The 17,743-nt window shown below is 32.9% G+C and overlaps 7 protein-coding genes across 7 annotated transcripts; 5 read left to right on the top strand and 2 right to left on the bottom strand.

Annotated features, from left to right (window-relative positions):
- Positions 1-2,328: 2,328 nt before the first annotated feature.
- Positions 2,329-6,497, top strand: LOC115719332 (probable polygalacturonase). Its single transcript, XM_061106946.1, has 5 exons — positions 2,329-2,683; positions 4,454-4,571; positions 4,668-4,842; positions 5,526-5,596; positions 5,685-6,497. Exons 1-5 carry the CDS (start codon positions 2,342-2,344, stop codon positions 6,332-6,334), a joined length of 1,356 nt encoding a protein of 451 aa, XP_060962929.1. The 5' UTR covers positions 2,329-2,341; the 3' UTR covers positions 6,335-6,497.
- A 2,101-nt stretch (positions 6,498-8,598) lies between these two features.
- On the top strand, positions 8,599-10,710 carry LOC133032722 (uncharacterized). Its single transcript, XM_061106947.1, has 4 exons — positions 8,599-9,013; positions 9,121-9,189; positions 9,857-9,919; positions 10,027-10,710. Exons 1-4 carry the CDS (start codon positions 8,777-8,779, stop codon positions 10,708-10,710), a joined length of 1,053 nt encoding a protein of 350 aa, XP_060962930.1. The 5' UTR covers positions 8,599-8,776.
- A 42-nt stretch (positions 10,711-10,752) lies between these two features.
- Positions 10,753-11,834, top strand: LOC115719322 (spore wall protein 2-like). The gene is made up of 3 exons (XM_030648312.2): positions 10,753-10,883; positions 10,991-11,329; positions 11,409-11,834. Exons 1-3 carry the CDS (start codon positions 10,761-10,763, stop codon positions 11,649-11,651), a joined length of 705 nt encoding a protein of 234 aa, XP_030504172.2. The 5' UTR covers positions 10,753-10,760; the 3' UTR covers positions 11,652-11,834.
- Positions 11,835-11,928: 94 nt separating this feature from the next.
- Positions 11,929-13,199, top strand: LOC115702882 (uncharacterized). The gene is made up of 4 exons (XM_061106107.1): positions 11,929-12,251; positions 12,345-12,643; positions 12,738-12,870; positions 13,014-13,199. The coding sequence occupies exons 1-4, from the start codon at positions 12,159-12,161 to the stop codon at positions 13,197-13,199; spliced, it is 711 nt and encodes a 236-aa protein (XP_060962090.1). The 5' UTR covers positions 11,929-12,158.
- LOC115702458 (uncharacterized) lies at positions 13,184-13,947 on the top strand. The gene is made up of 2 exons (XM_030629908.2): positions 13,184-13,506; positions 13,607-13,947. Exons 1-2 carry the CDS (start codon positions 13,211-13,213, stop codon positions 13,800-13,802), a joined length of 492 nt encoding a protein of 163 aa, XP_030485768.1. The 5' UTR covers positions 13,184-13,210; the 3' UTR covers positions 13,803-13,947.
- A 353-nt stretch (positions 13,948-14,300) lies between these two features.
- Positions 14,301-14,618, bottom strand: LOC133032233 (uncharacterized). Its single transcript, XM_061106106.1, has one exon. It carries the CDS (start codon positions 14,616-14,618, stop codon positions 14,301-14,303), a length of 318 nt encoding a protein of 105 aa, XP_060962089.1.
- Positions 14,619-14,756: 138 nt separating this feature from the next.
- LOC133031864 (uncharacterized) lies at positions 14,757-16,725 on the bottom strand. Its single transcript, XM_061105611.1, has 3 exons — positions 15,860-16,725; positions 15,171-15,741; positions 14,757-15,037 (listed from the first exon to the last, which is right to left on the bottom strand). The coding sequence occupies exons 1-3, from the start codon at positions 16,701-16,703 to the stop codon at positions 14,785-14,787; spliced, it is 1,668 nt and encodes a 555-aa protein (XP_060961594.1). The 5' UTR covers positions 16,704-16,725; the 3' UTR covers positions 14,757-14,784.
- Between the last annotated feature and the right edge of the window lie 1,018 nt (positions 16,726-17,743).

Here is a 17,743-nt window from a genome sequence, read left to right as displayed (position 1 = left end):
AAGATAATCAACCTTCTTCTTCAAGTTCGAGCACTATTGTATCTAGAAGCACCACCCCCGATTTCAACCATTGATTCCTCAAATCGACTAATTTCCAAAGGGAGGTCGACGAGCTTTTGCAATATACCCAAAAATTTCAGGCGAGACTCGAACATCTTCATCACGTTCCTCCAATCGACATTTATATAAGTAAGTGCTCTTGACTTCACCCCGATATTTTTAATTTCCATCTAAACTCTTAATTTCTTGTGAAGGAAATAAGAGATTGGTTGTGTAGTTTAGGATCTATGAATAACTTCTGTTGCATGCTCCATCGTGTAGAGCGGCCTTAGGACATTCGCGGGGCTAGTGAGGCTTGCAGGTCGATTAGGATGATTTAACTTAGTAATTTAAGACTGTATTGTTGATTTAGCGTCTTTGTGAAATCTAAGTTTTCTACCGTTTGGGTCTCTTTTGGTGTCAGTTGATTTTGCTGTAAGCTTTTATTCTTCCCTTTCATGTTCCCGATCTTGCCATCCAAGATGAAGTTCCCTGGAGAACTTGCTTCCAAATGTTGGGTCCGTCGGGGAACTCTCCCAATAGTTATCGGGGAGGATTCTTCCATACCCTTACTATGTTCATTAGTGTAGGGTGTTAAGTGCTTGATTTTTTCTTTCTTTCTTTCTATTACTTCTATGGCTAACGCAAATAGATTCATAGAAGAAATGATATTGGATTACCAAGAGGAGCCAACTTGGGAAATTAGAGGTGTAGAACCAACTACAACGACCAATCTATCTCATTAAGAGATGGATCAATACACAAATAAGTTCCGCAATTTCCTAATATTGCGGTCTTATGAGGACAATACTAGGCTCAAGAGCATTCCTGGCTGTTCTAGAATAGGCTAGCACTTAAGAATGAATCGCCTTGCTATTGCACGGACGAATTTGGAGCCTGGAGTTGGGTTCACATTGAATCTAGAGCACGCCTTCCTATCTAGAGCTATTTTTCACGCTTTTGCATGAAAGTAGGACTGGCTCCATTTCCACTCATCCCTAGGTGTACAAATTACTAGTGGGATGGTACATCTTCTGTAGAGATCAGGATGTGGAGTTTCCATCTCTAGAAGAAATTATGTACTACAAGGTGGAATTAAATCCCATGTGGAAGAATAAGTCAAAGGTTTGCTTCTATACGCTGAAGAAGTGTTTAGATGTGACATGTCCGGTCAGTTCGTGCAAGCATACTCACAAGGAAGTATTAGTTCTTTACTTCTGGGCTTCTCTTGGTTTGCATCGTGGGTAAGTGATAAAACTTTTCCCATTTGGTTTTTTGTACATGTTCTGTCAAATTTAGCTAAATCTAATATGATTGTCCCTTTTATCTTATCGATGATCCTCCCCATCTGGTGCTGACTCCTTTCTTGCATGAGAGGGTGAAGCTTTACTATAGGATTGATCCAGAAACCTTACAAGTTGAAGGTTTGGTTACGACCGAAAAGCTTAGGCAGGTAGACCTAATTGCTCCTCATCAAAGCATAGATGATCTTGACAACCGTTGAATACGCTTCGACTATGCTGTTGTCAAAGAGGTCGTTGCTGCAATTATGGCCAGGGTGGCAAAGCAGGCCATAAGGAAGGACCAGTGCTGGCTGGAAGGTTGGACGAAGGCCCATCCAGAGCCCATGAACAAGAACAAGGAACTAAAGGTTCTATATATGAGCATGTATTAAATAAGATGTGTGGATAAATGATAAGAATTATGCGTTCAAGCATAACTAGGTTAGACTCGGTAACTAAAACCAACTCTAATATCCCAAATACCCATTCGGGAGGTCTTAGTTACCTCTTCACGTCTGAATAAGGTTTGGTTCCAAATCTAGAGACATCCAACTCTAGAGATAAATATCGCACACTTCAGATGGGCTTGAAGCCCATCCCTTTATGTAGTCCTGGCCCATCATCTTGGAGGGTTTTTATGTGAGCCTTGACCACTCGATCTTGGACTGGAAATACTACGTGTCCCATGTTTGGAAACAAAGATAACAGGAAGCATAAATTTTATAATTAGAAATAATTTTTGTGAAAAAATAAATTATATATTTGAATTATATTTGTCAAGCCTTATTATAGTTTAAAAGAACTTATCATGTAGTCAATTCTCCTAAAATTACGAATTATTTTTGTGGTAGAGAAAATAAATCAAATTTGAATTATGTTTGCCAACCCTTATAGTTTGTACTTAATTTAGCTAATTTCTAAATAAGTCCCAAATATATAGACTTGGTTACTAAAAAAATCAAGAAACTTATTTATAAATTGATTTGTTAATTGCTTTAAAAATCACCAATAATATTACAATGGAATCATTTCGTTTGTTAGTGGGAATACAACTTATTCTTTCAGTGTTGATTTTGAATGAAAGTAGAACATGTATAGCCCAAGGTTTGAAAACAGCAACAACCACAGTGAAATGTTCTCGAAAGCACAGCGCGGTTTTGACTGAGTTTGGTGGCGTTGGCGATGGAGTCACTTCCAATACTAAGGCCTTCAAGGCCGCCATTGATCATCTCAGGCCCCTAGCATCGGACGGTGGAGCACAACTCATCGTTCCTCCCGGGAAATGGTTAACTGGAAGCTTTAATCTCACTAGCAATTTCACTCTCTTCCTTCATAAAGATGCTGTTATTCTTGCCTCCCAGGTATGTAAATATGTATGTTTATATAGCATAAATAAAATCTATTCAACAAACAGTTTTTATAGGTTATTTAAATTTTGTAATAGAAAGTTCATTAAAAAAAAAATCAAAAGTTGTAAGAGAAAAATAACTAATGTTTTTGAAATTGTTGCATATCTATATATTAGATAAGTCAATTTTATTTTAGTTTTTAGTTTTTTTTAATATCATAATTTTAAAATTAATAATATTCAATGTAGTGATAATTATTAAAATTTGAAAACATAATAGTGATTTAAATAAAAATAAAAATTACTATTATACTTTGTAATAGTAATTAAAAAAAATTGTTATTCGTTCTAAATTTATCTTCGGAATTAATGAAAATGCTCATCTAGTTAAACTATCAAAATATTCAAATTTAATTTAAAATAATATTTAAAATTTAACTAATTTTAAATATCAAAATTTGAAAATAATTTTTAATAAAAAAATAAACCATATGAGTAAATTTATTATTAATTGCAAAACGGTAGATTAATTATATTTAGATTTAACTAACTACAGAGATGATGACCCTTTACGTGTCAACATCTTAATTTGTTATTTTTTTATTATTTTTTTAAAAAAAAGTCACCCAATAATTTTTCATAAACTAAAAATTCTGTTATATAGTCACATTTTATATAGAATAAATATATATGTGTAGATATATATGATTATGTTCGTTATAGGTTTAATTTAGTTGTGTATAATTAATTTGGTTTAATTATATATATAAATATTTTACAACAAATATATATATATATATATTTTGTTTCAATTGAATTCAATGAAAATGGTATTTAATTACAACAAATATTTTTATGTAATTATATTTGTTGCACTTAACAATTTATGTAAAAGAAAATTTGTTGCAAATAACTACTTATGAAAAAAAATGATAACAAAAATACTTAAGTAGACTTGTTTTTTATACTTTTGTAAAAATTAGTTAAAAGCCTAATATTATGAGTATTTTTTAAAATAATTAAAATATATCAAATAGATGCATTTTCCTCAAAATAAATAAATAAATAAATATGTAGTTAACTATAACAAACAACACAAGTTTACACTACAAAAATTTGTGATAAAAAGTAAAAAAATTGTGACTAATTATAAATCATCATTCCTATATTGTGACTAAAAGATTCGTGACTAAATATATTAATCACAAAAATTAAAAGTTGTTGTGGCTAAATGAATTTTTAGTCACAATACTTGTTTGTGATTAAAACTAAATTAGTGACAACTTGTTTTTAAATACTATGTTTTAATCACAAGTAATTTTTATTGTGACTAAAAGTCACATTTAATTAAAAAAAAAAGGTAAATAACGGCATAAGTACTTAAAATTTTAAATTTGTAAGTAGCATAAACCTAATGTTTATTATTAGCAGTATAAGTACCCAATATTTGTAAAACTATAATTTTTTTTTAATTTCGTACGTATATGCTCGGTTATTGTCTTAAACAGGGGCACATATAACTATATAAGGCTCAAATTCTAGATTATTGGGTCTAGACTTAAATATGTAATATTAGTTACTTCTAAATGTTCTTTTAATAAATTCAAAACGGAGTTGTACTAATGATATAATTTATACCACTTACAAACTTAAAACTTTAAGTACTCATGTGCTATTTATTCTAAAAAAAAAATATGTTTCAATGCAACATCCAATAAATTTTGTTCATAAAATAAAATAATGTGCATTTAATTATTCTTTGTTTGTTAATGTACTTGGATAGGAAGAATCAGAATATCCAATTTTAGAGCCACTACCTTCTTATGGATTAGAGAAAAATTCCACAGGAAGGTTCAGTAGTCTAATTATGGGAACAAATCTCACTGATGTTGTAATTACAGGTAATCAAATTATTGAATTAACAATTTTATATGAAATAAAATCTAGATTTTGTTTCTAATTAATAATAGTTTATTTAATCGAAAAATAATTATTAGGAAACAATGGCACAATAGATGGTCAAGGTAAACCTTGGTGGACCAAGTTCAAGGCTCGTGAATTAAATGCAGTTAGGCCATTGATAATTGAGATTTTGTTCTCTCGTGATATTCAAATCTTCAACCTAACTTTGCTTAATTCTCCTTTTTGGTTCGTCCATCCTGTATACTCAAGGTTTGAATATATTATCTTTTTTTTTTTTTTTTATGGTTAATTAAGATTTTTGTCTCTAAATTTTGACATGTATCAAATTATGTTTTTTAAACTTTACAAGTCGTTAAAAATTTATCCTGAGTTATTGAGATAGTTGGATTTAAATACTTTTGTCTAATTTTATTCAATTTTGCTAATGTGACAATTATCTATATACTAAATCGTGCTTCCAAATTTTGATATTTATAAAATTATGCGCCCTGAATTTTAACATGTATCGAATTGTGCTCTTAAATTTTCTTTCACGTTAGACTTTCTTTAGTAATATTAAACGGAAGTCTTTAAATTTAACAATATCAATAGTTTGAGGGTAATTTTTAACAAGCTGAAAAATTAAGAGAGCATAATTTGGTAGATATTAAAGTTCAGGATCAAAATTCAAATTAGTCTTTTTTTTTTGTAATTTTCTAATTAATTAATAATAATAAAAATAAGGAAAATTAGTCTATATACTATTTTTAATTTTTTTAAAAAAAATTTACGATTTGGGTTGTCGGATAGTTTCTATATGAGTTGTTATAGGGGTTTTTATGTAGAATTCCGTAAAAATACAAAAAAAAAAAATACTATTTTAAAGTATAAAATAAAAATACCCCTAAAAGTAATTATTGACATTTACGAGTGACTGTGTGTTTGCATTGCAGCAACATAATAGTCCAAGGACTAACAATTCTTGCTCCAATCGATATTCCTAACACAGATGGAATCAACCCAGGTGAGAGATATATAGTTAATTAATAATAATATTAAGACAAATATATTTTATTAAAAAAAGAATAACAAATATATTTGATTTGATGAAGACTCATGTAGCAACACTCGAATAGAGGATTGCTTTATTGTGTCGGGTGATGATTGCATAGCAATAAAGAGTGGTTTCGATCAATACGGAATTAAGATGGGAATGCCAAGCGAACACATCATAATTCGACGACTTACATGCATTTCTCCAGATAGTGCAACCATAGCTCTGGGAAGTGAAATGTCAGGTGGAATCAAAGACATTAGAGCTGAAGATGTTACGGCCATCGACACTCAAGCTGCACTGAGGATCAAAACTGCACCGGGTCGTGGTGGTTACATCAAAGACATCTTCACACGAAGATTTATCCTTAAAACCATGCAATTTGTGTTTCGAGTCAATGAGTTTTACAAGACACATGCAGAGGGTTATGACCCAACTCTCTTGTCCGATGTTTCCAACATCAACTGCCGTGATATGGTGGCCGAAAATGTCACCGTCGCGGCCGAGTACGAAGTGCTACCCGGAAACACCTTCACGGGTATTTGCATCTCCAACACTACCATGACATTGTTCCCTGATTTGAAAACTTCCTTCAAAGTTGAGACTTGGGATTTGTTGCCTCATAACTCCAACAATATTATTGATTGTTCATATCCTCAAGATAAGTTGCCTATTGAAGATGTTCCCTTGAAGACCTGTTCTTTGTGAATATTTTATTAACTAATGTATTTTTAGCATGTGAAATATATATGGGTAAATACTAATTTAGACCCTTGTTTTGTAAAAGTTACTAATTGAACTATCTGTTTTGTTAAACAGAAAAATGAATCTTGTATTTTTCAATATGATAAAAATATGACTTTTAGCTCAATTTTTAATAATTTTATTTTTTAATATAACCAACTTTAAGATAATTTCTAACATGAACAAATATAAAAAATATAACCGGTTTTGTCATAACATTTTAGATCAGATTATTATTAAGTTTTTTTTTTGACAAAAAATCAATTCAGGGTCCTATTTGTAAAATTTTAGAAAATACAAGGTCTATTTTGTCATTTAACAAAATAAATAGTCTAATTGATAACTTTTTTATAAAATACGAAATTTAAAAGGGTAATTTGCGGCAAAACCTCCTAAAGCGGACAGGTTTTTGCAACTAACCCCCTAATTTAAAATTTTAGTGGTAAAACTACCTAAACCACTAGTCCGTTAGCAATTAGCCATTTTCATCCATTTTTGGCTGTTAAGTGCCAGGTTGGAATGTCCACGTGTACACAGTCACAGTGTACACGTGGCATAATTTTATTAGTCCACGTAAATAAATATTTAAAAAAAATAAAAAAATTAATTATTTTAAAAATAAAAAATAATTATTTTTCTTTAAAAATTAAAAAAAAAACAATTTAATTTTTTTTTCCCTTTCTTTTTTTTTTTTTTTTATTTTTTATTTTTCTTTCTTTTGCAAATACCCTCTTCTTCTTATCTTTCCTTTTTTTCTTTTCTTCCTTTTTCTATCTGTTCATCTCAGCTCTATCTCTCTATCTGTCCACCATTCCCTCCAAAGCCACTGTAAACACCACCACCAACACAACCGAAACCACCATCATCCGTAGCCACCGTAGCCATCGTAAACCACCACCATCCATAACCATCGTAAACACCACCACCCACCACTACCGAAACTACCACCACAACCTATTTTTCAAATCCATATCACACAAAAAAATTAAATACTAAAACTAAATTTAAACAAATTCAAATCTAACAAACAAATAAACACACACAAATATATACACAAAATTTCAGTCCCAAAACTCAAATCTGAAAACCCTAAATTTATTTTCCCCTACAACAATTATCTTTTCTCATATCTAAAAATAATAAACACAATAATACTCAAATAGGGATATCTATACACAGATCTTGATGATTGCAAAAAAAAATTTATAGAAATCCCTAGATCTAAAGAGAGAGAGAGAGAGAGAGAGAGAGAGAGAGAGAGAGAGAGAGAGAGAGAGAGAGAGAGAGAGAGAGAGAGAGAGAGAGAGAGAGAGGAGATCGAGCAAATAGAGAGAGATAGGGGATCGGGTTTTACCTGGCATGGTGGTCCTTGACGACGGCGACGGCACCTGGCGTGGTGGTCCTCGACGACGGTGACGACGACGACATGGTCCTGAGGTTGGGTCTTATCGGGAGAGAGAGAGAGAGAGGGGGGGGGGGATTGAGAAAGAGAAGATGACTGAGAGAGAGAGGTATCGACAAAGATGGTTGAGAGAGAGAGAGGGGGATCAAGAGAGATCAGAGATGGCAGATGATGGTGGTCTTCTTGGGCTGCCTACCTGCGAGAAAGAAAAAGAAAGAAAGAGGGTTGCCTACCTGCGAGAAAGAGGGTATTTGCAAAAGAAAGAAAAAGAGAAAAAAGAAAGAAAGGGAAAAAAAAAAAAAAGAAAAAAAAATGTAAAATTAAAATTTGTTTTTTTTTTTAATTTTTTAAGAAAAATAATGTTTTTTTTTATTTTTTATTTTTAAAATAATTAATTTTTTTATTTTTTTATATATTTATTTACGTGGACTAATAAAATTGTGCCACGTGTACACTGTGTACACGTGGACATTCCAACCTGGCACTTAACAGCCAAAAATGGATGGAAAGAGCTAACTGCTAACGGACTAGTGATTTAAGTAGTTTTACCACTAAAATTTTAGATTAGGGGGTTAGTTGCAAAAACCTGTCCACTTTATGAGGTTTTGCGGCAAATTAGTATTTACCCAAAATATATTGAGATTTTTACACCTCATGTCAAAATTGACACCTTTTTTACATTTTTATCCTTACACGGTTTTTTAAACTTTTTTAACTTTTACATTTTTCAATTTTACTTTTCAAAAAGTTTAATAATTACAATTTTACCTTTTCCCTTCTTCCTTACACACGTACACGCACGCCACCTCATAAATCCTTTCTTTTTCTTTTTTTTTTTTGAATTTTTCATTTACCTGATTCTTCCACTCTTCAAACCGAGCTTCCCACGATCACCATTATCAAGCCCTAACCAATTTCTTCTTCCCACGATCACCTTCTCCAAGCCCTCACCCACGTTTTCCTCAACCTACATTGTCATCCTCCTCTATATTTTCTCTATATAAATGGCAACCACTAGAAGTGGTTCGAAATCACCATCTCCGGCGAAGAAAGTTTCTAAAAAATCGAAGAAGGCTCCAACTGTTACTTCCAAAGTCGAACCTAAGATGGGGTTAAAAAAAATTGCTAAAAATTTAGTGGCTGATGTTCCAGAGACATCGGGCACTAAGAAAAGAGCCCCTCCTGTTAAAGTAGATGCTCCTAAGACTAAGAGAGCAAAAATTTCCAAGTCTGCACGCGATGTAAGTTTCTCTTTGTTGTTTTTAAATTTTTCTTTAGTTTTTTTCTGGTTGTTTTATTTCTGGTGTTACATTTGATGATTTAAAGTTTTCCCCATTTTTTGTTCTAGGTTTCCTCAGATTCTGATTTTGAGGATGAAGTGCATGGTGAGGACCAAAAGCCCAAAGTTGAATCAAAGGTAATTTAAATTTGCTTGGTTTCATTTTATTGTGTTAATTTTTACATGAGCTTTTTAGGTCACTGGTTTAGGTGTTTATTAGGATGTTTTTATGTTTTTTTGGTGTTCTTTATGTATTTCTGTCATGTATTGTGGTTGATGTTGTTTTGTTGTTTTTATTCAGTTGTTGTTTGGTTGTTGAAAAAAAACCCAGTTCAATTCGTATTTTGTCACAGTTTTGAATTGCTTTTCCCCATTGGTTGGTTATATGTTTATTGTGAATTTGTTTTCGGTTGTTTTACACACTATTGGTATTGAGAAGCATTTTACTAATTTCAATTGCAACAAGATCTTTCAGTGTTGTTTATTCTTTAGTTTTGTATATGTTTATTGTCAGTTTTTTCTCGGTTGTTTGTCACACTACTATTATCGACTACCATTTTCGAAATTTCATAACAACGAGTTTGTACAGTGTTGTTAATATTTTAGTTGTTTTTTTTTAAGTTGTGACAGTGTTGTTACTGTATTTTTTTGAAAGTTGTTTATCTCTTACATTTATCATACTGTAAGGGTTTCATAAACGTTGTTTTTAGGTTTTTTATTGGCTGTAATTTGGTTACTACATTTTTATATATTCATTGTTATTGTATCTAAGATTTGTTGCTTTTGTTTTTCTTTTTTGTTGCAGGTCCATGCTAGGACCTCAGTGAAGGTTGAAGGATTTGACCTACCAAAGAAAAATCCCCCTAAGGTGTCTTTTTTTTTTAAAAAAAAATATTATTTTTATTATTTGTTTTCTATTTTTTTTTTTAGTTTTTTTTGTTTTTGTCCTGATTTATTTTGTTTATATTGATACAGGAATGGGATTATATTTATGACCAGAAGAATCTATTCATTGCTAAAGCCTTTTCCACTGCTACTTTCCAGGTGATAGAGAACATTAAGTCTTGTCTTTCAGATGTACAGCTTGAAATGTTTTCAAAAACCTGTTTTGGTCATTTCCTTAACCTTCCCGATTTTAAAGTTCAACCCCAAGTGTTTCATGGGTTGTTGCTCCGGGAGGTTCAGCAACCTAATGATGCTGAGTTGTGGGTAATGATACGCGGTGTTAGGCTTAGGTTTAGCATTGAGGAATTTGCATTGATTACTGGGTTAGACTGTGAAGGTGACTGTAGTGTCTTAGATTTTAAGCAAGAGGTTAATAGTCTTTGTGAAAGATATTGGCCAACTTCGTCCTCTATCACTAAGGAATCTGTTAGGGAATGTTTTACCACCAAGAGGTGGGGTGATTCTGATGAGGATGCTGTGAAGTTGGCAGTTTTGTATTTCGTGGAGTGGTTCTTGCTTAGTGGCACTAAGCATAAAAATGTACCCAAGTCTATTTTAGATGTTGTAGATAGTGGGAGGTACAATGAATTTGCTTGGGGCCGGAGTTCTTTTGAATTGACTATTTCCTCATTGAAGGGTAAGCTTGATAGTTGGGTTGAGGGGGTTAGGAAGGCAAGGAGTTCGGGAAAGAGGCCGAGTATTTTTACACTTTGATTGGTTGTCCTCATGTTCTTCAAGTTTGGTTCTACGAGTGTTGTAAGTACATGAAAGGTAAGTACTGCCAAAAGGAAAGCTCTCGTATTCCAAGGATCACTCAGTGGACATGCAATAGTCAACCTACTTTCAAAGTTTTGAAGACTACTATCTTTGATGTTTCCAAAGATAAGGTATATCTGTTTGTTGTAATTTGGTTTTTCAGTAGTTGTTTTTGTGTTGTTTTTCATTATTATTAATCTTCATAATTGAAATTTTAATTTTGGTGTTTTTTGATCAGCTGCAACTTTCAAATATGAGGCCCACGGCTGGTGAGTTCAAAGCTTTGAAACTGAGCAGTTTCAAGTTCGACACCGACTACAACTCTTACAAGAGTCTTCCTGTTCCCGAAGAGCCAACTGTTGCTCAGAGTGACATTTCTGTCAAGCTTGATGCCTTTTCTGAGAAATTTCATGGGTTGGAGGTCAAGATCGATTCGTTGCATACTTCCCAACAGAAGATTTCATCTGATTTGGTTGAGTTGAAAGAGTTTGTGTCTGCACAGTTTGTTTCTTTTGGTGCTCAGATGGCTTCAATGCAGACACAGTTTTCTACTGTTTTTGCCGATTCCTATGCCAAGGTATTTTAGTTTTTCAATAGTTGTTTTTCGGTTTTTTTTAAGTTGTTTTATACTAATTTAATTTGTAATTTCAATATAGGAAAAAGGCAGTGACTCTTCCAATGATGATGATGGAGGTGGTGATGAAGCAGATTTTGATTTAAATGAATCTGAAGAAACTGATGAAAATGAAGAAGAGAATGTTATGGGTGATGAGGAAGGGGAGGGTAGTGAAGGTGAAGAGAAGGATGGTCAAGCCGATGAAGATTCTGACTCAAAAGAAAAAAATGATAATGGCAGTGATGATGATGCCACTGATAGTGAGGAGAAGGTAGATAAGTAGACAATGTAACTAGGTTTTAGTTACTTTGTGTGGTTTATTTTGTTGTAAGTCCGTTTTAGGTAGTGCTCTTGTAATTCTATGTTATTGTTATGTCTCTTGTTATGTTTTATTTTTCAGAAATTTGCAACTATTTTCAGACTATTTATTTGTATTTATTATGTTATTTATATGGCTGTGTTTGTAGATTATGTTGTTCGCAATTTATTGTTGGTCTTCTTATTTTACTTGTTGTTTTTATTTTGTTATGTAGTTTTTTTTTAGTTGTTGAAGTCTTTCACAAAAAATAACTTCACTTTTTTCCATTTTCTTTTTCCTTTATTTTCTGTATCAAGAATTTCGTTGATTTCAATGACGGCCCTACTCAAATAGATGTTGAGGCTACTGTTCAGTCCGGGGTAAAAGCAGTTGAGCTTATGGTAATGTTGCTTTTGTGTTGTTTTTTGGTTGTGTAAAGGTTGTTATTTTTTAACCATGATCTAATTCCTTTTTAATACCATATATAAACAGATGTCTTCAGATGGAATTGGTGGTGATCCTTGTAAACAGATTTCAGTTTCTGAAAATGTTGAGGTTACGGATCGTCGTCTTGTTTGTTTTGAGGTATATTTTTTTTTGGTTGTTTTTTAGTTTCTTCATACTTTTTGTGTTTAACACTGTCTATTTTCTTTCATTTTTGTGGAAAAAATATATTAGATGGGTGCAACAGGTCTCAATGTTGATTCTAACATTGAACTTGAAGATGACCCAATTCCCGTTGAAGAAACTCCTCTTGTTGACAAGAGGAAATCTAAGAAACCCATAGCGCTGACGTCTCCATTTATGGAGTATGACTCTTCCATTTCTAGTTCTAAAGATGGTTCTGGTTATGGAGTTGTTAAGTATGTGGTTGGGTTGTGTCCTCTCGATGATAAGATTGGTGAAGATGTAGAACATAAAGACGAGATTGATTTTGACTTGTGGCTTGGTGAAGGACGCCGATCGAAGAAAGATCCGTAAGTGTTTATTTTCAGCATTTTTGTTGTGTTTTTGTATTTTTTGTTTTTTACTTTACTATTTATGTTTCATTTTTTTTTTTTAAAATGTTAGGCATGATAAGGAGAAGGTTTACTTGAAGGGTAAGGATAAGATTGTTCCCCCTTTTCGTTTTGGCGTGGAAGATGTTGCAACCAAGATGTGGTTCCACAAGCTTGCATATCCTGGCCAATGTTTGACTAATTCTGTAAGTTAATTTATTTTTTCTTTTGATTTTTTTCAAAAATTTCAGTCTATAGTTTTCTTCATGTTGTTTGTTGGTTGTTTTTTAGTTGTTGAAATATAATTCATTTTCTGATTTTCAAACATTTCTCATTTTTTATTGTTCAGCATCTGGACATCATTTTTTACTATCTACGTAAAAAAGGAAAGTATGCAAAGGAGCCAAAGGTTAAGTTCACAACCACCGATTGCTTATTCTTCAAAACCATTCATGCTTTGTATGAAAAATTTATTGCACAGAAAAAAAATCTTTCTTTGATAATCGCACTTGACATGCCATTGCTGATTATATAAGAGGTAGAAAAATGTTATGTGGTTCCCCTTGGCATTTGTGCGATCATGTTTTCTTTATCATCCATATGGAGACTGAATCACATTGGATTCTTGGTCGATTGAATATTGAGGAAAGGCGTGTGTACATGTACAACTCCTTGTCGACTGCTATGAAAGATAGTGCTGCTATCAAAGCTTGTCAGCCATTTGCGGTGTTGTTGCCCCACTTTTTTGCTTTGTTTGATGAGTTCAAAAAGGAAAACAAACCGGTTTGTTTAGACCCTTTCGAAGTTGTTAAGGTTGATGGTTTGCCTCAACAAACCTCGAAGTAAGTTGTTTTTATTTTTTATTTTCAAATGTTTTTAAAATTTGTAATGTTATTTTCCTTTTTTAAGTTTTTCTGCTGTTGTTTTTTGGTTGTTTTGCAGTGACTGTGGTTGTTTCGTTGCATCGTTCGCCGAATACTTTATTGATATGAAACCGATTCCTCCCATATTTGATGTTGAGAAACACCGTGATAGGCTTGCTGTGTTGTTCTATAAGTATGCTCGCATGAAAGAAGTGGAATTTATTGATAGTGAAGATGAGGCTCCTCCAAAGGGTCCAAAGAAGAATTTGTCTTAGTTATCTATTGGTTGTTGTTGGAAATACTACTTTTTTTTTATGTAGCTTTTGTTTTTTCTATTACCAGATTATGTTCATAATCATAGACAAGTTGTTGTTTCTATCATGTTTTTTTCTTAATTGGAATTGGTTTTTAATTTGTTCATATTTTTGGATTTTTAATCTTTATATTTACTCTTAGTCATGACAGCATACTATTAACAACCTTATTACAACCATCTGACAAACAACTAAATTGCATTTGTAATCACTTTATGTAGTTTATTTTTCCTTCTTATTAATTTCAACCTTCTTCCACTCATTTAATTATTTAACTATAATATTTGATGTTCTTTTGTATATTAATGATAATAATACCAATTCCCTATTATCAATATCTCTCCACATAAAAAATCACAATAAAAAAATGTATGTAACAACCAATCGTAATATGCAGTATGTGTTTTCTAAATGTTTTAATATAGTTGTTTTTTGGTTGATGTGTAGTTGTTTCCACTTCTATGCTGTAATTCTTCTGCAGGTCTTTTTGTTATGTCCCTTTTGTCCACACTTGCCACACTTGTTTTGTTTCTTTGTTTCCCAAGCTGTTGCCATTCTTCTTTTCCTCGGCCTTCCAGACTTGATTCTCTCCTTTGGAGGCAACACTATGATTTCTTCAAAAAATTCTGGAAGTTCCCATTCTCTTACGTTTCCAACTGGGTATACTGTTTCTTCATATGTTTGCAGCCATGCTTTTGATGTGTAGTATTGTGCACAGTAGTTGTATGTGTTTATGTTCAAGTCCTTCATGACGGCGACTGCATGGTTACATGGCATTTCATCTTTTTGAAATCTATTGCATGTGCACGTCTTCTCCTTCAAGTTTACTATTCTTGTTCTGTCTTCATCTATCACCTCAAACAGGTTCGGTTTGTTTTGGTTTCACCTGCATGTTTTAAACCAACTTTAAAACAACCAAAAAACTATTCAAAAACAACTGTTTTTATTTTACTTTATGCGAGCGATAATCTGAACTTACTGTTAGTCGCAATGACTGTACATAGTTCCCTATGAGTTTTTTCTCAGATGATGGTGTCAGCCTTGTTGTGCATTTTTGTGCCTCCTTTCTATTATTGTATGTCCACTCTTGCATTTGTGCCCTCAAGCACTCCATTAATGTTGTCACTGGTGTTTCCCTTGCTGCTAAATTTGCTGAGTTCAGTGCCTCAGCTATGTTTGATGTCATGGTAGAGTACCTACAATTTGGACAGTTTCTGTCATAGTTCTACTTTTGGAAAAAAAACTCAAACGCAACGCAAAAACAACGCAAATACAACGCTATAAATAGGTGAACATATCATTAATTTTATCCTTCTTATTAGTTTTCACCTGTTGTTTTCTGAATGATACCTTGACCATTTTTCATGGCCAATTTTCTCCAGGTACGGTCTTATGCGCTTATCCAAGTTGTCTAGCTCCCTCATATGGAATTCAAACTCCATTTCTGTGTAAGCTTTTGCAGCTGCAAAGAATGGCACTCTGAAATGCTTTGCATTTTTCTTGAATTTTGTTTTGAGGTTCGACAAGAGGTGGAAGATGCAGTAGCCATGTGTTATTTCAGGGAACACTTTCCTAGTTGCTTTGATGATGCTTTCATGTCTGTCTGATATTAGGCATTGACATTCTCGAACCCCGAATGCTTCTCTTATTTTTTTTAAGAACCACTCCCACGATTTATCGTTCTCAGAATCAACTATGCAGTATGCTAGTGGAAAAATTTTAGATTCTGCATCTTGTGTGTTGGCAGTGAGCAACGTGCCTCCATACGCGGCCTTTAGGAATGTACCGTCTACCACGATGATTGGTTTGCAGTTTGGCCAACCTTTTATAGCAGCATTCAATGCAACAAATGCATATTTGAAACTGTCATCATCATCTTTCTCTATGTCTATTAATGTTCCTGAATTTTAATCAAACAGGATTTTTTCAAACAACATGTACTCAACGAAATAACAACTCAAAAACAACTGTTTTTTCACAAATATTTTCAAAGTAAAATTTTTAATTTTTTTTTTTACCTGGATTTGTTTTCTGTAGCATGTACAGGTATCTTGGCAAGAGATTGTACGACTCTTTAGCATTTCCATGTAGCTGGGTTTGTGCTCGCTCTTTACTACGCCATGCTTTCATGTAATTCATCTTTATTCCGTATTTGTCTTTCATTTCTGTCTTTATGTCTGCAGGGCTGCACTTTGTTTTCAGGTTCAAGAATTTTGGTTTTACAAAGTCTGCTATCAACTTTGATGTAGCTTGTCGTTGATCTCCAAATCTTATTGTAACTGCACATGTGTGTTCTTCTTCGTAGCTCCTTATTATGAATGTTTCTGTGTTTCCATTTTTTGTAGCCTTTAAACTCCATTTGCAGTTTGTGTCCAAACACACTATGTTGTATTCTTTTGTGCAAGATTTCACTACTTTGTATTGAAATGTCTTCTTGATTGCAAAGTAGCATAGTGTACTTATCAATGTTTCTTTGTCCTTGTAAATTTGCCCCTTCTCTATTGTTTCATGTCGTTTGTCATTGATGATCATCATTTCTGTGTTGTCCACTTCCTCTTCTTCTTCCTGGTTGTTTTCTAGTTGCTGTACCATTTCTGCAGCCACAAGCTTTTCATAGTCGGTGAAGTCGAAATCTTCATCTACTGCTGTAGTTTTTTCTCTGTTGTTGTCTGGTTGTTGTATGGTTGATTCTGATGACTTTATTCTTGTTTCTAGGAAAAATGCATCAACTTCACCAGATCCCATCGTCTGCGCAGATAGTTGTTGCTTGGAAGTTGTTGCCGTGTTGTTTCCAGGTTGCTGCAAGTCTTCCTGTGCTGCGTTGTTCTCATACGATTCCATGATCATATTGTTCCACACCATTGTTTGGTTAGGTGGTGCCGTGTTACTGTGTAACGCCCGTACTTTTCTAAAAATACTAATTTTATTTACAAGCGTTAAATGCGGAAAATTAAAATGTCGCATTTTTATTTAATACTTGAAAACGTTCACAACTGGCCAGTTTTCGTAAAAATAAAAAAAAAAACATAATTATTAATAACTAAAATAATTGCGACATAAGTTTAATAACATAAATAAATAAACAGAGCGCCCTAGACCGCCCGCAGTTATATGGCCCTCAGCGAGCTCACACACACAAGCGTCCAAAGTTCCACTCGCCACCGGCATTCTAGACTTTTAGTTACTTTGGTCTGCACATGGTAATTTAATAAGGGTGAGTTACTAAACTCAGTAAGGAAATGTGTGTCAGGTAGTCACATAAATAAAAACAAAACTTAATTAAAATGCACATGTACACATTTAGGCAGATAGCAAAACATAAACTTAATCATATCACTAGTCACTAATAATTAGGTTCTAAGCTAAATCACATAATAATGATTACGCCCGAGTCCAATTTTGGCAAATAAACTCGAGCTATTGGACTAAATGGCGGAGAAATTTGGGTTCAGTAAAATCGTACCCACTACTAAATGGCCCCCTATCTACCATATAGACCCAACAGTCAAGTATTTAACCATTATCTTTTCGGTCAAATCATGTCACATAAATTATAATCTGCCTAATTTAAATAATGCAAAACTACTATACATTATTTAAATAACATAATAATCATAACTAAATAATGTGAATCTTATAAACACACTATTTACATACATACTTAAATAACATGAATCTTATAAACATATTATTTAAATATATACCTTTAGCAATGGCCATGCTCTAATACTGTAAACATACATAAATAACATGAATCTTATAAACACATTATTTAAATATATATTATACAGTACAATAAATAACAAACAATAAAGAGTCAGGCAGAAGACCTTAGTTAACTTCCCTTTTACTATTCCCACTCTTCTTATGAATGTTATTACATACAGAAAACTTATGTTTTT

Source organism: Cannabis sativa, chromosome X, assembly GCF_029168945.1.
Source record: "Cannabis sativa cultivar Pink pepper isolate KNU-18-1 chromosome X, ASM2916894v1, whole genome shotgun sequence".
Taxonomy (NCBI): domain Eukaryota; kingdom Viridiplantae; phylum Streptophyta; class Magnoliopsida; order Rosales; family Cannabaceae; genus Cannabis; species Cannabis sativa.
This window is presented reverse-complemented; position numbering and strand designations above follow the sequence as displayed.